Source organism: Tursiops truncatus, chromosome 5 (genome assembly GCF_011762595.2).
Source record: "Tursiops truncatus isolate mTurTru1 chromosome 5, mTurTru1.mat.Y, whole genome shotgun sequence".
Classification (NCBI taxonomy): domain Eukaryota; kingdom Metazoa; phylum Chordata; class Mammalia; order Artiodactyla; family Delphinidae; genus Tursiops; species Tursiops truncatus.
In genome coordinates this window covers 108,101,517-108,124,567 of record NC_047038.1, presented here as the reverse complement: position 1 = coordinate 108,124,567, position 23,051 = coordinate 108,101,517, and the positions used below count along the sequence as shown (strand labels likewise).

General features: G+C 34.4%; 1 protein-coding gene across 4 annotated transcripts in view; it reads right to left on the bottom strand.

Annotated features, from left to right (window-relative positions):
• The window catches only part of LRBA (LPS responsive beige-like anchor protein), a 727,902-nt gene that overhangs the window by 551,625 nt on the left and 153,226 nt on the right, over nucleotides 1-23,051 (bottom strand). For all 4 annotated transcript variants that reach the window (XM_033857307.2, XM_033857309.2, XM_033857305.2 and 1 more), the window contains exons 23-28: nucleotides 7,349-8,410; nucleotides 6,153-6,328; nucleotides 5,144-5,297; nucleotides 4,556-4,736; nucleotides 1,334-1,461; nucleotides 742-849 (exon numbers count right to left, since the gene is read on the bottom strand). In XM_033857307.2, coding sequence (XP_033713198.1) covers nucleotides 742-849; nucleotides 1,334-1,461; nucleotides 4,556-4,736; nucleotides 5,144-5,297; nucleotides 6,153-6,328; nucleotides 7,349-8,410 — 1,809 coding nt within the window. The remainder of the gene's footprint in view (nucleotides 1-741; nucleotides 850-1,333; nucleotides 1,462-4,555; nucleotides 4,737-5,143; nucleotides 5,298-6,152; nucleotides 6,329-7,348; nucleotides 8,411-23,051) is intronic.

The following is a 23,051-nucleotide window of genomic DNA, read 5'->3' as shown; positions in this document are numbered from 1 at the left end:
CAAATTGTATACTTGTATAAAGCTTAGTGAAGAATCAAAAGAGGACTAAAACACTGGAGAAAGAGAAGGGAAAGTTAAAAATTCAAGTTATAAAGTTTATTTTTAAAAAATGTATACGTAATATAGAGCAGTTAGTACTAAACACACAGTAAGTGTTCAATAAATATTAATGATTATACTTTTTTTATATGACTTTACAATTCCTACATGAAATTCTGCCATATTATATATCAAAATTAGCTAAAACGAAACTATTTTTCATCTTTAAAAAATTTAAAACACCACTCCCGACATTTCATCGTGTATTTTTATATCATATAAAACTTTCAGAGCACAGATTCTGGAGTTAGAATCCTATCATTTACCAGCTCCATTAGCTTGAACAAGTTACCCAAGCTCTCTGTGCTTCAAATTCCTCATTCATGAAATGGGAATTACAAAGTACACAAATCAAGAAGTTGTTGGAATGAATAAGAACATATGAAGCACTTACAATGCTTACTATGTAATAATGTGTTTTTCTTTTTGGTAGCAATACTCTGATATATTAGCTCCATTTATATAAACAATATTTTTAAGATTCTAAGATTCTAAAATCATTGTCAAGAGAACTGGTATCTAGGCCTTCTTATTTCTACCTGACTATTTTATATCACAAAGAGTGTTCACTCTCAATACTTTGGGCCTCAGAGGAAATATGTATCAGCTAAGAGAATATGTAAAAGAAATACTGTAACTTACTATGTCTCTGAAGACAACTGCCCTAAGTCGATTAATATCCATGTCTTGTAGAAGCCTGTCAAAATCTCTTACTGGAGATATACCACCAGTTACAATATCCACCAGACTCTATTTAAGACAAAAAAATATAAATATATACATTACACAGACATTTTAAAAAATAAACAGTATTCCATAGGCTATAATGTTGTTTTTCCCAGTTTATTTTCCTACTTCTTTCTGTCTTCTTTTTTTTGGGTGTCAGGATGGGGGTGGGGGATGTAGAAAGGAGTCATGAAGGAAAAAGAAACTGCATGCTAACTCACCGTTTCACCGAGTACGTGAAACACAAATTGACATACTTGAAGGAAAAGGTATCATGGACACAAGGAAAGTAAACATTTGGAAAAGCAGACAAGATTAAGTATAAGCAAATCTTTACTGTATACTTAAACACAAATATTTGAAGGTTATGTCCACAGGCTAAAATAACTATTTTAGGACCTCTGTCAAATTTATTTAACTTTATGTTGAAATGAACAAATAAATTTAAGATCTTAATCGTAAAATGAGAGAATGCTTTTTTATTTAATTAATTATTCTGTATGCTTACCTTTGCTGCAGATTTCCCCATGGGAATCAGGCCGTGTGTTGTTTTCTGGACTTTCCCTGCTTTGCCTTTAGTTCTCAGCTGTGAATGCTGTTGACACTCTAAGCAATTCCTTACGGCCACTGCACACACTGTAATTTATTTTAAGGAAAAAATTGGGCAAGAAAAAAATTATATTTAAGATTATGAGACTGACGAAACTCACCTATACGAGTTACATAAGATTTGAAACATTACCTTCAGCAAATTTCTAAAATGTCCCTGGGCTTTATCACCCACTGTTTGTTTTCTGACTTTGTTAGCTACTCTGTTAGGGCCCACTGCTAAAAGAGAATCAGTTCAGGAACCTTAATAAACACTGTACTGTTTCTTAGGTCTCACATAAGCTACTTGAAATAATCTTCTATGGAGGAAAAGATAGGGAAGAAAAGAACTTTTTTTGAAGGTGTAAGAAAGTAGAAAGTAAATCACATTGCCATCAACTAGTCCAGGGTAAAATAACCTTCTATTACCTTCATTAAAGTACAATAGTTAAACTAGAAACTTGCATGTTTTTCTTAAAATTTTTATCATTACAGCATGATATTAATAGAGACTGAGAGAGGGTAGAGCATTAAAAGGAATATTTATAGAATCTACCTTTTACTGGCTTTCATTAAAACTGTTTAAAAGGCAGGGGACAAAAAAGAGATTGTGATTAATATACAGTCTAAAATTACCTCTCTAAACATCTCACTTAGGCAATTAACTCAAGTTATTTAGAAATTAATTTCGAATTTTAAGTAATAAATTAGGTAATACACAATTGACTATGAATTGATTGATATCATGTAATCATCTCAATTCCCAACCAATTTGGTAGCACTGAAGGTATTTGTCTCAACAAGAGTGAGAGAGCAAATTAGGAACTAAATAGCAAACTTAAGTGATAACGACCTTAACTGTCACCAGACTATCATATGGCTAGCACACACAGAATTGAAAAGGGAAAGTATTGAGAAAGGTGCTGAAAGAGAGCAACAACAGTTGGGAAAAGGGAACGAACACAGTGAAGAAGGGAGGGAGAGAGAATATGGAATACAACTCTGTCAAATTTGGAGTCAGGCCCAGGAAAATAACTCTTCCACTACTTTCGTCACACGTTGCATAAAATCAAGTTTGGGTCTGCATTACAAAGTTAAAAACTACATTTGAATGCCTAGTATCAATCAATCTCAGTAGCACAGTTTCTTCTTACCGTTGCCATACTACATTCTCAACCCCAACTTTAGGAAAACAGGAGTGAGGAGACCAGGGATCAAAACATATGGACTGGGACTTCCCTGGTGGCACAGTGGTTAAGAATCTGCCTGCCAATGCAGGGGACGCGGGTTCAAGCCCTGGGAAGATCCCACATGCCACGGAGCAACTAAGCCCATGCGCCACAACTACTGAGCCTGCGCTCTAGAACCTGCCTGCCACAACAACTGAAGCCTAGAGCCTGCAACAAGAGAAGCCATCACCATGAGAAGCCTGCGCACTGCGTCGAAGAGTAGCCCCCACTCACCACAACTAGAGAAAAGCCCGCACGCAGCAACGAAGACCCAACGCAGCCATAAATTAATTACTTATTTTTTTAAAAAAAACAAAAACATTTGGACTGTTTACCAAGCTTACCATATTCTATTAAGTGATCCTGAACAAGGAGAACATGTGGTGCTGGAGTACACTGAATTATTTCCTTATTTTCTTCTACAGTTATGAAAATGAGGGAGATACGGTATTCCCCTAGCTTCTGAATCTAATACTTCTTGAGTATAGTGAAGCACTGCTAGTGTAGTCTTGTACTTTCAATTCCAAAAGTGCACTCTTTTTAGGAAAGTGGAAAGGTTTTAAAAAGGGCATATACAAAAGCAATGGGTTCTAAATATTTTAATTATATTACTGATATAAAGTTTAAGGGTGTATCTTATAACAGAAAGAGTAGGAACATTAGTTAAACTATATTCAAATTCCAGCTCTACCAATTTATAGCTTTTAAATTTTTGGCAAATTTCCTAATTTCTTTGATCTCAATTTTCCTCATGAAAAAAAGGAAGAAAATACAAATGAATGAATGGCTGGAAGAAAATCATTGGTGACTCGTGAAAATCAGCAATGACATATGACAGTAGTCAATAAATGATAGCTTCTGTTTTGTTGTGCTTACCGTTTCAATCTCTCTCAATTAAAATTTTTTTAAAACTCCCTAAAAATAGTATACCAAGTCCTTTAGAGCATCCTAAGTTTAAAAGTACTTTGAATAGCATTTTGAGTAAAAATAATTATTGTACCAAAAAAAATGTAAGTACATCTGTTTAAGTAACGGATATTCTTGCTAAATATGGGGAAATACTTCATTAACTAATTAGATTTTCCACTGTTGGTATTATATTTTCATAGGTGCCTTATTTCTAATTTGTCTTCATATGGCCATGGTTCCTAAAGATTTTGCTTCCATTTTTTGGTACCCGTTTCTCCACCTACTTCTCTCCATTTAATAAGCAAATCATTAACAAAGTCTCAGTATTTATGACTAGATACAGGACACCTTCTGCATAGAGAAAAAATTTTCTTCTTCACCTAAGGAAGTTCAGATATCACTAAAACTTCATTTAATTTACTTTAACTTTCACCTAAGGAAGAATTGCCTCCAGGAGAAGAACAGAGATTTAATAATCTTACTAACTGCTTTAACAAATTATCACAGCTTATTTGGATAAAGGCTATACTTGAATGATGCTAGTTTAGAACCTTGCTACTCAAGTGTGTTTGTTAAGAGAAGCAGCATCAGCATTACCTCGTAGAAAGGCAATTTTAGGTCTCATCCCAGACCTATACAATCTAATCAGCATTTCAACAAGATCCTTTGGTGATCCATGTGTATGAATCATCTTAAAATTTAAGAAGCACTACTTTAAAGCAAAAGAGATTGGGGGGTTGGGGGTGGGCGGAGAAGAAGTAATGCTGACCAGAATCAATGCAGAATTTTCAAAACACGTCCTCCTGCTCTATTACCTTCACAAGTACTACTATAGCCAGTACATACACAGTCCTTCACTCTTTGGAGGCTAAAAAGTAGCATAAGACAAATTGCCTAGCACACTTTTTCCCACCAACAGGAAAAAGAAAATGTTCAATTTAATACGTCTGGATCACTGAAAATTTTTTAAGTAAATTCCTAAGTAATGGGTTTTAACAGCTCACCCAGTCGGAGACACTGCCGCAGAATTCCTCCAGATGACATATTTTTTTCAGCTTCAATTTCAGTAAAGCCAAGAGAACTTGCAAATATAAGAACATCCACAAGGCTGATTAGTCTCTGCAAAAATGTCACAGAGGCTTCTATTGAAAGGCCTTGAGTAGGTTCAATATTCTCCAGCTCATGCTGTAAGGAATAAAGTTTGACATTTACATTTATGTTCTGATAAAAATCCAATTTTATGAGATACAGTCCACAGATCTCTAAATTTTACAAAAAGCCAGGCTTTCACAAATCTACTTCAACAGAGGGATTTCCTTATCATTTCATCTAAAAAAAAAGCATACATACAGGTGAAACACTGTCAGTCATATTCTTCACTAACTCATTCATCCCTAATAATTAAACATTCTTTTTAGTCCCTTCATTCCTGGAACAGATTCTAAGGTCCTTTCAAGTAATTATAAAAGGATTCTGTTGCTTTTGAATTACAGAACCTATGATGCATAGTAACAATCACATTCAAGTTTTAATCAATAAGAATGCATAAGTCATGTTTTCACACCAACTTTATATAGTAGTTAAGTCCTTACTGTAGCCGATGTAGCAGCTGAAAGCAATGGCAGTATACCCCCGCAAGCCATGACCATATTGTCCATCACTTGAGAGATGAGATGAATTGTGTTGTGTACAAAGATGACATTATCACTGCTATTCACGAAGTCCATTACTGTCTTTGTTGAATGGCTGTCCAAAGATAAATGATGTTTACTGATAAAGCTAAAAAAAGGAAATCACAGTTTGCCTACTTGAGGGGAGGGAGGATAAGAAGGTGCTTTTGCTTCATCTTGAAAGCTGAGGAAAGATAATGACGCGGCAGGCATTTTGGAGGAGGGTGTATACTTCCTTAGAAGATGTAGACCATTCCATATCAGCAGTTACTACACATGCCCTTTTTCAGTGCTGAAATGTTAACACTATTCATCTTACACTTAATATAAAAGTTGAACTAAATTATCCTTAACTAGGACCAAAATTAAGAAGTGGCAAAAACTAAGAGGTAAATGGTGCTAAATGTGCTATTAAAAACGATTTTTCTAATAACGTTTTCTTAGACAATGCCATGAAATGTCCTTGAACAGAATAAGAGTAGTATACAAATAACAATAAACACATTAGGCACTTTTAAAATCATAAATCATACAATGGACGATAATCTGAAATACACAGACTCTTTATACTAAAAATACAATGGAAAATTAGATGTTTTATATAAATCCCAATTTTCTTTTTTTTACTATTTCTAGAAATAAACCCAGTCAGTAGACCTACATTCAGGCAAATTATATGCTATATTATATGCTGTAAAGTACACAGCAAATTTTTTAAAAGAAAAATTTTCAAGTTTTTATACTCTAAATATGGTACCTCATTTATATGAGAATAAACATTAATTCAATAAAACCCTACCACAGAAATAAGTTATAACCTACTTTTTAAGCAAATGACTGAAATTAATTGCAAAATGTCAACTATATAAATTTCTTTGAAAACAAACACTAAAATTTATATACATCTTCTATAATAAACATATGGACAAACCTTCTCCACATCTGTATGTCTGTTTCTATTGAAAATAATAGATCAGTGAGCAAACGCTGATGCACTTGAGACCATCTGAACTCTGGAATACGGAACATAGATCTGGAATTCCTCCTTTGTCCATTAACTGCATCTGGTGCTGTTCCCTGCCCTGGCTGCTCCTGTTGCCTTGACATCTAATAGAGAAAGTTAAAAAGAATAAAATCAGTTCAACTTCAAAGGTAGACATTAATAACTTAATAGCTTCTATGTAATTCATCTAACAAATACTCACATTTTAAGATACTAAGGGACTAAATCAGAGAAAAATTATCAATGAGTAATAACATTAATATATTTAAAGCAAAGATGTAAAAAATGCGAAATCAGCACAACGCAGCAGTAACTGGCCAGGAACCATGTTAGTATTATCACCAGCTAATGCAACATTTTATAAAGGAATCAAGAAGCTTTTGGTTTTGAACACTGACATAAAAGAAAAGCCATAGCTGGATTATAAATTGGCTAGAATTAAGAAAAAACAAGGCGCGTCCGGAGCCTGTGCTCTGCAACGGGAGAGGCCACAGCAGTAGGAGGCCCGCGTACCGCAAAAAAAAAAAAAAAAAAAAAAAAAGAGTTGGAGGAGGAGAAGTAAGAGTTGATTAAAGTGGGAAATGACAACATGCACCCACAGTGGTGTCATGAATCTCTCTGAGACACTGGTAAGGAAGAAAGCTGTGTCTCTGGATCGCACAAAGTCTCCTGTCTCTTAAAAAAGTAAACAGACCTCATGGAACAATTTTAAACCACATACTTTGTATCTAAAATCATACACTGGCAGGTGGTTTTGCAGGAAGGTAGTCCTAGATTCTGCTTAAAAACTAACGTCCTAACTATGACTGGGTCATCAAATAAAGGGTAAAAGTATTTCCAATGTTTGCTTTATAAGCTAAAAATACACTAACACTGAAACTTGAAAGTAGTAACTTTTGATGATACTGTGGTGAAAATAATAATAAAAGCTGCCATTTAACAAACTCATACTGAAAGCCAAACCCTGTGCTAAAGATAATAATCTTCACATTCACTGCATTTATGTAATTGCAAATAGGTTATGAACCAATTCCAAAATAAAATAAAATAAAATCTAAGTCTATACACTTGTCCTATTTCAACTCAATGCAAATACACTTCAAGAAGATAATAAATATAATCACCTCAAGCACAGGCTGATGACGCTGAGATGCTTCCATGTTTGTAGTGGCCTTCAATTCCAATCTCTCAGTATCTGTAGCAACACTGGAAGCATCCAACTTAGCAATCCTCTGCTCAGAAGTAGTAGGAGACTCGAAGGTACTACTATTAGAATCACTATGTAGTTTGGTTTCTCCGGCGAGGTTAGTCTTCTCCCCTACCTCCAGCATCTGACCAACATCTGATTGAACAGTTGCTTGGGAAGCAGTAGTTCCTGGTGAGGTAGCTGAAGACCCTGATGCTGTCATAGTCAAGACTTCAGAATCTTTAGGATCTCGAGTTTCAGTGTCAGTTTGTTTCTTACTTACAGGTTGTTCCTCTTGAAATATTAACTTGTGGTCATTACTAAACATGTCCATTCTTTCATTGGCTTCAGAAGCAGCTGGAGACAAACTGTTATCTTGGAGCTCTGTAGGTAGACTGGCTTCCTCAGTAGGAATACTTTCTACCTTCAGTTCTACATAATCATCATCTTCTTCTTCCTCTACTACAGACTTATCCAATAATTCTGGCACCTCTGAAGCATCCTCTTCTGAAGGAGAACTTATGGAAGCAGTTACTTCATTGACAGTCATTATATCTTTGCCAGTTGTTTTAAAAGAATCAGAGGACACAGTCACAGCTTCTATTATGTCAGAAGATCCTTCTAAACTCTCTGCATTAGTTGTTTCATTTTTCAGTGTTTCTTCTAAAGGGACTTCATCCAGTAACTCCTGATTTTCTTGCACAGTTGTCCTTTCTTCATTAGATGTATTGTGAGTTTGCAGTTCAACAATGGATGCAGATTCTACTGAACTTGTCTTCCCAATGCTTGACTTTTCATCACTAGTTCTGGTGATATGAGAAGAAGGAGGAGAATCCTTTGTATCTGATTGCTGGGATCCTACTGAAACATTAACATCCCTGCTAATGCCAGAGACTGCTTGAATTGGACTTGAAGAACACTGCCCTATTTCTTCATCAACTTTTCCCTGGTGTTCCCTAAACATATTGGCAAGGTTTTCTTTATGTATTTCAAAAGTGACCTACATGAAAAACATACAAGCAGTCAAAACATGCAAAAAAAAGAAAGAAAGAACAGAGCATACAGAACATAAAAATATTTAATTTTTCAAATATATGGTTTATATAATGCAGTAAGACAGTTTTCCTATAATATCTTTATTTACAGAATGATAAACAAAAGGTAAGTCAATCACAAAAATCTAAACAGTCAAAAACTTATAGCTAATCTTAATGCTAACAGGTAGCATGGCATCAAACAATAACAAGAATATAGTTATTTAACCTATTCTTAAAGACATATAATGTAGGAAAAGAGTACATTATATTCTACTGACTTCTATAACTTGTACCAGGATCTAAGTATGTACCATTGGGAAGTGCTTTGTGCACTACGTAATATATTGTTTCAAATGCAATGAAAACCCATCTCCCCATGATTTATTCTCAGCAGAGATAAAACATATCAATTATGTTCACTTCATATATGATGCAAATCACACACTTAGATATTATATATATTATAGCAGCTCTCTATATATTTATTAAGCTACTAAAACTTTCTCTTACTTACTAAGCTAAAGAATATAAATTCTTTTAGCAATGAAATGAAAAGATCCAACTCTTTCCCTAAGGTCAACCATAATTTTCAAAGTTGAACTGATCACAAATGGTCTGAAAGTTCCAGTTCATCCATCCACACAACCATTCATTCCACTTGTATGCTGTATGTAAGAGATTACTATGTATTCAGCACTGTGAACATCCTCATATCATGCTTATTAGACTTTTACCCAAATAAATGGAAAACTTTTACGGTTAAAGTATGAAAGACAGTGCTGTGATTTTCAATGTCAAAAGGTTTATGAATTTCTTATCTCATCAAGCATCATTATCTTATAGCCACCATTATGTGACTGCTGCTAGCGAATTTCAATGGCAACACCTCTCAAAAAAATAAAAGTATAATACATGCAGAAGGTATAAGCATAATTATCGTTTATCAATGCTGGAATTGTTTGTTTATGTAACCTATATTATTATAACATATATAGTAAATTGAACCTTTTAGTCAACAAACCTTTATTGAGCCCTAGTATAGGAGGATGGTAGATGATAACAAAAAAAGAAAAGATGATTTTTCATGCCCAAAGATTCACAGGCCTTTTTGAATCACAGATGTGTATCCACGTGGATACAAGGCAAACAAAATTATAAATAATGCACAATGTACACAGTTCCTTCCATAGCTATTAACTAGCCTTTGCTCATTACATATGCAGTACATTCTTGCCATAATGTGGTATAGCTAAAGATAAGAATGTTTAGGAAATAAACATTTTCCTAATTTTAAATATGTGGGGAACTTTTTTGAATATTTCAAAATGAAATGCATGTATGCAACACTAAAGAGTAAAATGGCACAATGACATGAACAAAATATCAATTTCTTTTACACCCAGAAGGCTGATATCTTCTTTGAACGATGTTCTTTATTTTAATTGACCAATTCCTCATTTATTCATTCAAGAAAACTTTACTGAGCATCTACAGTATGCCAGACACTGTGTGATGAAAAACAAAATGTTCCTACCTTCATGGTGCTTATACCCTAATGGAGTAGATGAAAAATAAACATGTAAATATATAAGATAATGTCAAGTAATAGTAAGAGGTTTGAAGAAAAAAAGGAGATAGAGAATAACTGAAGATGACAGTCTAGATAGGAGGGTATGTTTTACTAGGGTAACTGGGAAAGGTCTCTGGAGATGTTATGTTTGAACAGAGACAAGAATAAAGTGAGAGAGCAAGTTACATGAATATCATGTAATGAAAAGACTTTCAGGCCGAAGGAAGAACAAATGCAAAGGCCCTGGAGCCAAAATAAGCTCCGTACGTTTGAGAAACAATAAGAACCCAGCACACAGAGACTGTAGGTGATAAAGTCAAAGATGCAGCCATTGGCTAGATCATGATTAGAGAGCAGTACAGACTATGTTAAAGACTGAATTTTATTCTGATACACATGTAATGTATAATACAACAGTCTTATAGAATGAGTTTAGTTTTGAATAATCATTGGGTTTGATTTTATTCAAATTAAGGATTTTTAAAATTTTTATTATAAAATGTATTAATAAACATGAATATATACAATCTATAGGTACAGGTTAAAGAGTAATTTTTTAATCCCATGTTACCCACATCAAGAAACAGAACACTATTACTACCTCACAATTCCCCTATGTGCCCATCCCCAACTGTGCTCCCAATCTCCCCACCCCTATCAAGAGGAAATCAGTATCCTGGCATTTCTATTAACTGTTTCCTACTTGTTTTTTTAATAGTTTTACTACCTAAAAACTAAGAAGCTAAGTATACCATAAACCCAGCTAGTTTTGTAAAAGAAAGGCCAATATTGCCACAACAAAGAAAGGCTCCAAGGAGAAGACAAGCTACACAGAATCTGTGTATTGGAGCCGGCTCCAGCTTCTCTAAGAGGATATATAAGGCTATTTTGGGGAAGTCTATAGGCAAGGTCATTAGGAAACACTGGGAAATATACAGGATAAGAGAATCTATGAGGCCTAGTGGGGGCCAGGTAGTGGGTATTTGGCATAAGTAAGGTCCAAGAAGAAAACTATTTTATATTGTATTGTCCAATTCTAAGCTCACTATTCTACTCTCAGAAGGAGAACAAAGCAGACCACATTTTTGAGGGGTGAAGTGAGAATCTTCAGGTGATCCAGGCAGCAGGACTAGAGAGAACAGGAACTAATCAACACATGGTGAAGACAAGTAGTCATGAGAACATGAGCCCATCTCATGTGGGTAATTTGTCCTCAGGCTTTAAAAAGATGTTACAAAGGCATCTGGCATTTTAATAATAATAGCTCCCCCTATATCTGTATCTTAAGTCAAACTATTCCAGTTTTGATGGACAGTCATATGTCTGCTACACAGCTGCCATTCTGGGACCTCCCTTCACTACAGTCTTGGAGATCCCCTTCATCTTTCTCCTGTTTCCTATATCCCATATCTTCCTCTTTGTTTTATTCTCTCCTTTTGATGCGGTATATCCTCCAGTCTGCTTGAAATTTTTGAGACCTAAAAGTAAATTTATTCTACCTTCATACTTAAAAGTCAGATAAAATTGTAGGTCGGAAAACATTTACCTCCAGAATATGAAAGGTATTTCTTCACTGCCTTCTTACTTCTGTGCTTACTGTTGGGAAGTGTGAGATCTTTCTGATTCCTGATACTTCATACGACTTATTTTGTTCTTTTTCGTGAAATTTTATAAAGTCCTCTCTTGTTCCTAGTGCTTTGAAATTCCACAATGATTCTTGCAACCGGTCTATTCTGATCCACTGTGCTAAATATACCCACTGGGCCCTTCCAGTCTAGTAACAAATATCCGTTGGTTCTGGGAAATTTTCTTGAATACTTTACACCTTCTTCCCCGCTTTTACCCCTGTTCTCCCTTTCCGGGATTTCTATTTTTTGAGATTGCACTGATTGGTCCTCTAATTTTCTTACCATTTCTCTATTTTTCATCCCTTTGTCTTTTGGTTCTACTACCTGGGAGAGCTCCTCATCTAACTCTTAAACACGTTTTTCATCTCTCTTATGTGATTCTATACTAGTCACTTGACTTCTCTGCTGCTCATATTTTTCCTCTCTAAAATGGGTAGTACAAGGGTAAATACAGATCTAGAAGATTTCATATTTTAGATTTTCCCTGGTGCAAAAAGGGAAAGAAAACTCCCTGTCTCCTCTTTAGCATTTCCTTTAGAAAACCTCAAGTTGGAAATACTTTCTCTGGTAACTGGAGACGTATGTAAATCTTTTTAAAAGATAATAAGCCTCTTTCTAGTTTAGCATCCCTAGGATATCTTTCCTGGGGGCACTGGAGACATTTCTTTCAAACATGAACATCAAGAATGATGGTGCCCTGTCTCCTGTCTCAGTGAGAGTTTCAGCTTATGTGCTTGGCTCCAAGATATAACCTCTGAACATCCGAAAAACTACTCAGAATAATTCTGGATGATCACAGACATGTGGAAATAAGACTGAATCAATTACATTTAAATAATGAAAGATGAGGACTTCCCTGGTGGCGCAGTGGTTAAGAATCTGCCTGCCAATGCAGGGGACATGGGTTCGAGCCCTGGTCCGGGTAGATCCCACATGCCACAGAGCAACTAAGTCCGTGCGCCACAACTACTGAGCCCACGTGCCACAGCTACTGAGGCCCACATGCCCTAGAGCCTGGGCTCCACAACAAGAGAAGCCACCACAATGAGAAGCCCAAGCAGCACAACAAAGAGTAGCCCCTGCTCGCTGCAACTAAAGAAAGCCCGTGCACAGCAACGAAGACCCAACGCAGCAAAAAATAAAATAAATAAGTAAATTTATAAATAATAATAATAATGAAAGATGAAACAGGGGCATTAAGTGAAAAGAATCACAAATGTTTTAACAATGTAAGTGTATTCTGAGCCAACATCACAAAGTACAAAGTGATAGAAACAGACAGAATCATGGCAAATGTCTGGAAAAACACATAAGTAAAAATCAACAAAGTTTGAAGCAGCAGAATGCGAATAAAAAATTAAAACTTTTAGTGATTGAAATTAAAAATAAATCCAAATAAACTGAGACATTGGATAATTAGTAGAGTAAGGATAAGTTTTCATCCTATGACAAGACCAAGTGATACTCCTAATGTGAGGGGGGACTGCCACCTCCCTAGTTCAACTAATATAACTATCACAAAAGAAAGTTATCAGCAAAAACACTGCAATCCATTTCAAAACCAAGTATGCTCCTATACTAAAGAGCACTGTTTTGAAGAATGAATAAAACAGACTTGAAACTGAAGAGTTAGAACCTACATTACTGCCACTATAAAACTTATCCAGGATGTTAAAACAGTACAGTAAAATTTCAAAATCCTATGACTATACCTGCCCAATGTATTTTTATGATGAATGTCAATCATCATCCTAAAATGGTGTACAACAGGGATTTAATGGACATTTCCAAAGCTTACATCTAAATACTACTATATATATATTTTTTTTTTCTTATTAGGTAATAGGATACAAACTTAACAGAAAAAAATGTGAAAATGGTAAGAGTCCTAAAAAAATTCATTCACACTTTTATGTTAATGTTTTTATTAAGGTTACTAACGTAGTGGTATCATAGAACAAAAGTTTTATAACACCTTACTGTAGCAATAGCATATAGTCAATTATATAGAACTGATCTTTCTTGCGGATTATAAACAATCTGAGGAACTCCTCTTGGATTTTCATGTCCCCTTCAGGGCCAACAGAAGATACATATTTTTGCTATCACAAACTCTCTCTTAAAGATTTGTTTCCATGATGCTCTTACTAGTATTCACTTAAGTTACAACTTCCATGACTGTCATCATAGTTAGTCTTTCAACCATTTGATAAGAGACCATTCATTCTAAAGGTGAAATATAGGTACGTGTAATATATTTCTTTCTCAATTCTAACTACATTCATAACCAGCAGACAAACTTTCAACTGTCCATTGGAAAAGATAGGTTAAAAGGTAGTATTTAACATTAATTTTTCAAGCACAAGAAGATGGTTTCTATAATACATATTTCAATTCAAAGCAATGTACAGTTTCATAAAGTACATTCTTAATGTGCCACAAGGAATATATTTCCTTTTGTGTAAACAGATTTGCAGTCAAATCTGTACCAAAATAGTGCTTTGTCTTTCCTAAGCAAACCAACTCTTTCCTTTGTAAATATGAATATTAGAAGTGCTTTCACATTTTTGAAGCTGATTTTTAAATCTCCTTTTAATTTACTCCAATAGTCGAAAAGCTAAATGGCAACTGAGTAATTATCACTGTTGTTATTTTTTTGATACCGTTCTCCTAAAGGTATTTGTGACTGATAATTCCTAATTACCAGATACTGTTCTAAATTATTCAGCTAAAAGACTAGTTATTAATGTTCACAATCACTAGATAGCTAATCTATAGCTGTTTGTAATGTTTGGAAAGTACTTCTATAAACTACTAAAGATACTCATAAGCTAATAACTATAACATTTCTTCAGCCATTACTTTCAACTTAATTGACATTCAAATTTACTGATTAGGAGATAAAAGATGAATGCAATGTATCAAGAGATTAACATTATTAATCCATGTATTAAAAAATTTAACCTGTAAAATTTAGACTTTTAAATGTTAGCAAGGTTTAGGAACTGGCTTTCTTTTTGGAAGTAAATATATCTCTTTCATTGTATGTTATTTTCCTTTGGAAATACCAGCTGTATATGATATGCTAACTTCTAATTCTTAGGTTACCAAGTTTTCCACAGTTGATAAATAAGATATATTTTTCTTTGAAAATAGCTGAGGGACTTTCCTGGTGGTGCAAGTGGATGGGACTCCGCGCTCCCAATGCAGGGGGCCCGGGTTCAATCCCTGGTCAGAGAACTAGATCCCACATGCATGCTGCAACTAAGAGTTCGCATGCCACAACTAAGGAGCCCACCTGCCACAACTAAGAGCTGGTGCAACCAAATAAACAAATATTAAAAAAAATAAAAATTGCTGAATCTTCCCATATGGGAATATCAATAAGCATAGCTCAAAATGATCACCACCACACAACAGGAGATATTTTACAGAGACTCTGTTGCAACAGCTTACAACAATAATGGTATAAAAGATATAACAGTTAAAATCAAATTATAAATATTTATAAGCTTACACATATTTACTGATCTATTTTATGCAAAGTACCCTGGTTACAAATCTAAATGTTCTGGTCAAACCTAAGCACTTAAATGCTACCCTAATACAACCTGACTGGAGGGATATGAAGCATATAGCCTAGGTTATCCTAAGAAAACTGCCTAAAATAATTAGTTATGAAGACAACATTATACATTCGATAACAAAGGACAAAGAGAAACAATCCCGTGAGGAAAACAAGTCACATATGTAATAAGCGCTATACACTCATCATGTAATAAGCTCGAAAACATTTTTTGAATAAGTAGTATACTTTGCATTCAGAACACATTACCCCAAAATATGGCACATTGGCACACTATTTTAAGATGAAGGAATTTGAGAAACAGTAGGTATAGAAAAGACTCTCTGACCTTTTCATCCTCCCCGAAGCAAATCATAGAAACACCAGGTTCTACAAGGTCTCTCTCATCTCCCCCTTCTCCTTGAAGCTTCTTATGTGAGAGGTGCCTATAGCCCAGAGGAAAAGAGCACCCTTATCTCAAAGACAGAAGTACGCCGAGAGGAATCGGAATAAACAGGCCTTGATGATTTTCCCCCAGTTTACTACTCTTAGTTCATACCCTTTGTCCTTCCACGCTTTTCCACGACTTTCCACCCTTCATCAAACCTAGTACAAGAACACTCAGGCTTAACCGTTTCTTTGGGTCTTCACTTCCTTATGAAGACTCCCATTTCACGTAAAACATATTAAATAAATGCACATGCTTTTCTCCTAATAATCTCTCTTTGTTAGTTTAATTTTCATGTCCTGCCAGGGACCTTAAGACAGGAAAAGGAAAAGGAAAAGTTTTTCTCCTCTACAATTCACATGATTTTTTTTCATTTATTTATTTATTTATTTTTGGCTGCGTTGGGTCTTCGTTGCTGTGTGTGGGCTTTCTCTAGTTGCAGTGAGCGGGGACTACTCTTTGTCAACGCAGTGTGCTGACTTCTCCTTGTGGTGGCTTCTCCTGCTGCAGAGCACAGGCTCTAGACACACAGGCCCACTAGTTGTGGCACACAGGCTCAGTAGTTGTGGCTCGCAGGCTCTAGAGCTGCAGGCTCGGTAGTTGTGGTGCATGGGCTTAGTTGCTCTGCGGCAGGTGGGATCTTCCCAGACCAGGGCTCGAACCCGTGTCTCCTGCATTGGCAGGTGGATTCTTAACCACTGCGCCACCAGGAAAGTCCTACAATTCACATGATTTAAATATAAAACAGTATATAGTGTAAAAGTCTCCCTCCCACCACTGGTCCTCACCTGTACAATTCCCCAACAATCAGGTAATCAGTTATTAATTTCTTATGTATCATTCCAGAGTATTTTTGTGCATATACATACAAATACAAATTCTCACTTTCCCACTTTTTTAACTCACTAATATCCACTATACACACTGTTCCACAGTTTGTTTTGTCACTTAATATATCTTAGTGAACTATCTCAGGATAGTTTTAATTTACAGTCCCTTACGAAGTGTCTTTTCATAAATCTAAAGTACTTTTTACTTAGTTTTCTATGGGTTGTTTGATCATGGTTTTCATTCATTTTTCTATTAGTTTGTCTTTTCGTATCTATTTCTAGGAGCACTTTATATATTAGGAATGTTATCTTTGCTCTGGTCCTAAACAGTTTTCCCAAATTTGTCATTTGCCTTTTGACTTTTGCTTATGGTATTGTTTGGTTTTTGGTCACAAAGGATTTTATATGTTTTAATATAGTAAAAAAAATAGTCTTTTTTTTCTCTTTAATGGTTCTAGATTCTAAATTATACTTGGAAAATTCTTACACACTCCAAGGTTACAGAAGAATTATCTGTGTTTTCTTCAAGTACTTTAGTTTCTCCCTCCACCCCCATCACAGCCCATTTCATTGATCCATAGGTTAAATTTCTTCGTACTCCAACTTTTTTTTCCCCCTAGATGAATCTTCTATTATCCCAACAATATTTATGGACTACTTCAAGTTTTCCCTTTATAATATACTAAAGTCTTATATGGAACTTTGTATATTTCTGGACTTTCTCTTCTACTCCCCTGGTCAGCCTATCTCTTCAGGTGTCAATACTACATTTTTTAAATTACTGACATTTGGTAATGTATTTTAGTATTCAGTAGAGTTAGTCCCCCTCACTGTTCTTTACAGAGTCTTCCTGGATGTTTTTACTTGTTTATTTTGTCTTACATTTCCTTAATAATTAGTTTACTCTGTTTTTTCTCCACCAAAAGAAAAAATGATTAATTAGTATTTTCCTGGGATTTCATTAACTTTATAAAATAACCTAAAGAAATGTTAATTTATTATAACTTTATGATGTTGAGTCTTCCTATTCTAGGAAGTATGTTTTTCCATTTGTTCATGCCTTTTGTGTGCCCTTTGGGAATGTTTTAAAGACCTTTTCAAGTAATTGAAAGTGTAATTTAGAGATATATACAAGATACTACTGGCAGTATACAGAAATTACTTAATTGTACCTAGAAATAAATGGAAGTACCGAGAAGATGCTGACATTTAAGTTTGGTCTTCATTAATGATTACTCATATGGAGGAAACAAAAGGATTAAGAGCAAGGGGAGATGCCATGCAGAAGGAATTTAAGAAGGTATGTGTAAGAATGGATGGTGAAAGAACATGGTTCATTTAAGACACTGAAGTTATTTGGTAAAGCAGTAACAAAGCATTTCTAGGAGTGACGAGCAATAAAAATAGTGTAAGCAGTGTCAATGGCAAGGAGGTAACAGACTACTAAAGGCTTTGGGAACCATGAGAAGGAATCAAAATTTTATCATACAGGTAAGGGCAAGCTTTATTTATTCACTGCTTAAAAGGCAACGCAGCCAAATAAATAAATAAAAATTCTTTTTAGAAGGCAACTCTGTGATTTAACACAGACAAATTACAAAGTTATTTTCTAATGAATTTGACTTGTAAATCCTACTATTCCACTTATATGTAGCTTAAAATAAACCCACTACAAAAAAAAATAATGAAAAACAAAAAATGGGACATACCTATATACAAACTGCCAAGGAAGGGAAAAAAACAAATTTAAAAGTAATACAATTGTATTTTTGTTTACATTGACAAACACTCTCTCCGGAACCAAATTTTAGTAAGGTTGCTCTGAATCCTCGTCTCACCTGGGCCCTCTGTCCTCGTCAGACCTACAGCTCTGAGTTTCAGCAAGAATCCTAGGTCAGTTTAGAGAGAATTCCCCATCCTCAATATCTGTTCACACTGACATCTGATCAGTTCCTCATTCCCCACCATCTCCCAGGTGATATCTAATCAGCCTGGCCTGTCTTCAGCAAGAGTCCTGTTGAAGTCCGGTTAACCAGAATCTCCCCCACCCCACATGTTTCCTCTTATTAAATTTCCATCTACTGAAGCCCTTCCCCCCATTCCTACCTTGTTCCGTGGCTATAAAATCCCCATTTCTCCTTGCTGTATTCAGAATTAAGCCAATCTCTACACTCAGGTCTTTTTTTCCCCTCTTACAAGAGTTCCTGAATAAAATCTAATTTTACTAATTTAACTATTGTCTGACTCTGGTTCTCTTCAACAACATTTTAAATTAATTTCAATGTATTTTTTAAAAATTACCTCCACTAATTTTTCTGAACAGAGTTTTAGAGAAATCCAGAATATAAAAGCAAATTAATTCACTCAATTATTTCTTCCTAGAATTTTAAGTGGTCTGATATTCAGATGTTACATCGAAGTTGCAACTTTTGGTCTCAAGCTCACCCCTTTTAGTAAGCAATGCTAGTAAATATAAAAACAAACTTTACTCTTTCATAAAATGATTTTTGAATGAGACTTCTTTATTAACACCAAGTGAGGATGCAATTTAAAGAAAGCCTTCCAACCAACTTAGTATTCTCTTAATCTCTATAAATCATACTAACACATGGAAACATTCTAGAATTAATTTAAAAGAAATTTACTTAAAGAAATATTCTTCCCTCCAACTTCTTTAAAGTATGAAAACTTCCATCTAATCAATAATTGTTCCCTATTCCACAACATGCCTAAAAATATACACGTAATAAATACTAAGTTAAGCTCATTTTGATGGGCAATACCAGATATGTTTTTAAATACTTGCACAACAGCTGAGATACACAGAATGCTTAGTGCACACTATTTTAAGCATCTGGCATATATTGAGACAATCTTCAGAGCAACCCTAAAAAGACAGGTAGCATAACCCTCATTTTATATGCATGAAGATAGGAAGCACAGCGACATAAAATAGTATCACACAGCTACTAACTTACTAATCTTTTTGTTTTTACAAAGATTAATCTTGACCAATTTTATTTTCTTAAGAACAATCCAGACAGGTACTCTTGTGCAAAGCTAGAATATAAATTCATACACAAGTTTTTAGATAGCAACTTAGCAATACCTACTAAAACTTTTAAAAACATGTGCAGACTCCTAATCGAACCTTAGGAATTTATCCTACAAAATAAGAGACAGTTATATAGGCACAGGCTCATCACTGCTCAAAAACAAGGGAAAATTAAACTATAGTGCATATGCAATACACTATAATACAACTCAATAGATTTTTAAAATATCACCTCCACCAATTTTTCCAATAAAATTTTGGAGAATGCCAGAATATGAAAAGTAAACTTGAATCATTTATTCAATCATTCCTTCCTAGAACTACATGTGGTCTGATAGCATTCAGATGTTACATCAAAGCTGCAGCTTTTGTTCTTAACTTTACTTCTCCCATAATATTATGCAATATACATATACCTAATAATATGCAGCCATTAAATTCATGTAAGAAGTGTATCATTAATTGAAAGAGTACTGTAAAATAACATAAGTATTATAGTTTTATAAGAAAATAATTATATGTATGTGTATATTTATATACAGAAGACTGTAAAGTCTTGCACCAAAATATTAAGTCATGCACAGGTGATTGGATAAGAGGTGATTTCTGGATTTTGTGCGTATACATTTGCAGTAGGTTCCACATTTCCTACAATGAGCACATATAATTGTACAAATAAAAAAACAATAAATACTATTTGTTTAAAAAATTTGAAGCCAACGAATACTTTAGCAATTAAGTACAAAATACTGACAATCCATGAAATATGAAAATTTTATAACTCTTGAAATTTCTTACAAGAATACGTAGCTTTTAATTTTATTACATAGACACCATAAACTCACACATACAAATACATGCATGTTTATATTTGCCAGTTTATACCTTGTGATTTTTAAAAATACTTTTAAGAAACCACTTAGTGAATTCTAACAAAACTGATTTCCACATGCTTTTTACCCAACCTAAACTGTACTTTCCTCTTATATAAAATGACTGACATTTATGTTTAAGCCATTTCATCAGACTGTTAACAGCAAATAAATCTAAAGATAATTTAAATAATCCAAGATAACTAAATACTTTACCCCAAATTTATCATCTGGGGAGAAAAATCTAAGTCATATCATATCTTTAAGTCAAGTGAAAAAAACTTTTACTTGTTGATTATTTTAAGTCATAGATTGATTCTACATTGGCAATATAGGCCGCCTAGACAAAACACAGTTTTAGTTTTATTGTTTAGAAAAAAATATTTTTGGACAGTTCTTACAATTCAGAATATATTAAATGCCTTAATCTAAATTTCTATTAAAGAGTAGAAGCATTTTAGCGTACCAAGTGAAAACAGTATTATTTAATTACTCAAGATAATGTTCGATCTGAAGCATTAAAAAAAGGTAAAGAAAAAGAGGAATAATAAAAATCTAGAAAACACACAAAGTACAGTTACACTAGAAGAGCCCATTACTGCTTATAAAACCTAGTTCAGCTGTTGGAGGAGAGGGATACAGTGACAAACAGCTTCCCTGCTACAAAGGTGGCAGGATATCTATCAAACTGGACAATAAAATTGCAATTGAGTTTCTTTGGCTTTTTATAGCAGCTACATGTATCCTGATGTAACTCTGCAAAAGCTATCCAATTCTGCAATGTTAGTTTTTTACACACCAGTTCTTTATGAAGAACCATGTTATAAATCTGTGATACTAAGATTTTAAATGACTGCAAACAGGAAAAAATATACATTATTTCAGTATTATATGCGTTGAAATATTTGTAAACCTTTAGAATTAATATCTTCAGAGAAAAAAATTTGGTTCCAATCATTTCAGCAGAACTTTTATCAGCATGCTACAAATTGTTCACCTACTTACTCAATCACTTCAGCTCCATCCTAAACTTTATTAAATATTGATTTGAAGAGCTTTAGAGTATAAGTTTTCCATTTTACTTTAAAAACAGATATCAAGATATTAAAATTCAAAAAAAATTAACATAGTTACATTCAAATTAATTACTTTATATAAACTTCATTAAAGAGAAAAAAGCTTTTTAATCAATGAAGAAAATTCATAAAAGAGAAATAAAACTGAAAGACATTTATGAAACATTAAAATTAAAGGTGAAAATCACAAGAAGCAACTTGTAACTTTAAGTTTTTCTTTTCCCCCTCATAAAGTAAAGCTTCAGCACTTATTCTTTAAAGTATACTTTAACAGCAAAAAGGGACAGGTGTAGTTTTACTCAGACAAAATACTCTACATGAACTTAATCACTGTTTACTCCATTTTATAACTGTAATCCTAAAACTTGAGGCAAAGACTGGTTCTTGGCTCAAAGTAGGCAAAAGAAGCCTCTCCGTAAAGTACTATTTTCCTTGCAAAGGTTTTAAGATCTGTTTAAAGCCCTAAGTCACTGGAGTAAAGAAAAATATGAACTAATTTTATATATATATAAATTCACACAGAGAACTTAAAGCCTGTTTTGGGTTTCTTGTGTATAAATTTGAGTCTAAAAAATACTGATTTCAGATACTTCATAAGAAAAGTAGTTTATATTTCTTCCTTTAACATTTTCTGTGCCTTAAAATATGCTCCCAGAAAGAAAAAATACATTTTCCTTTATGATAAAAAATGTATTAAGGGGTCATAACTGGGGTCCATATTTAATTTACATAGACTTCTTCTATCTTCATTATGCTTTCTAAAGAGTATATTATTATTAGCATCTTAGTGTGAAAGTGGGAAGGGGATAATTTTATAAAAGTTAGTCAAAATAATTCCCTGTACAATCTGAGGGGCCCTCAAAATTTAGAGTACATAAGAAGGACTTATTTTAAAATGCAGATTTCTAGGAACATACCACGAGATTCAGATTAGGATTCTGAGGTGGGGTCCAAGAAACTAGAAGATGTGCATCCCAAGTTCCTCTGATGAGATGATCCCTAAAACATACAGTGTGTGATTCTGACATAGACTCAGATAGACACAGGCATAGATTCTGACATAAGTAATTTAAAGACAGCTGCTACGGCTATTTCCTGGGTCGTGGATAAGAGAAGACTGAGGCACTAAGGCACACACAGGGTGGCATGGCGCCACATGACAGTGGAACCAAATAGCCCCAAACAATGATGGCGTAGTCCTTCCTCCTCCTTCCTGAAACAAATATTTAACATGCAACTGCCAAGCACTCAGCACTATGCCCCGTTACGGGAGATATGACGAAGTATAAAACCCTTCATCCCTGCTGAGAGCTTACAATTAACAGCCACTTTTGACCAAGAATATAATATGAGAGTTATTACAGGATCATACTTGCTTAAATAAATACTAGTCTACATTTCCTATATGACACATTACTGCTCTTCTTCATGTACTTTACACACCCCCAAGCAAACCAAACAATTCCACATGCTTTTCCCTCAGGGAAATCATCTATGCACCTCTGCTTATGCCAATTCCTCCACCAGTGATTCTCATCACCCCAGTCTCTACGTACCCAA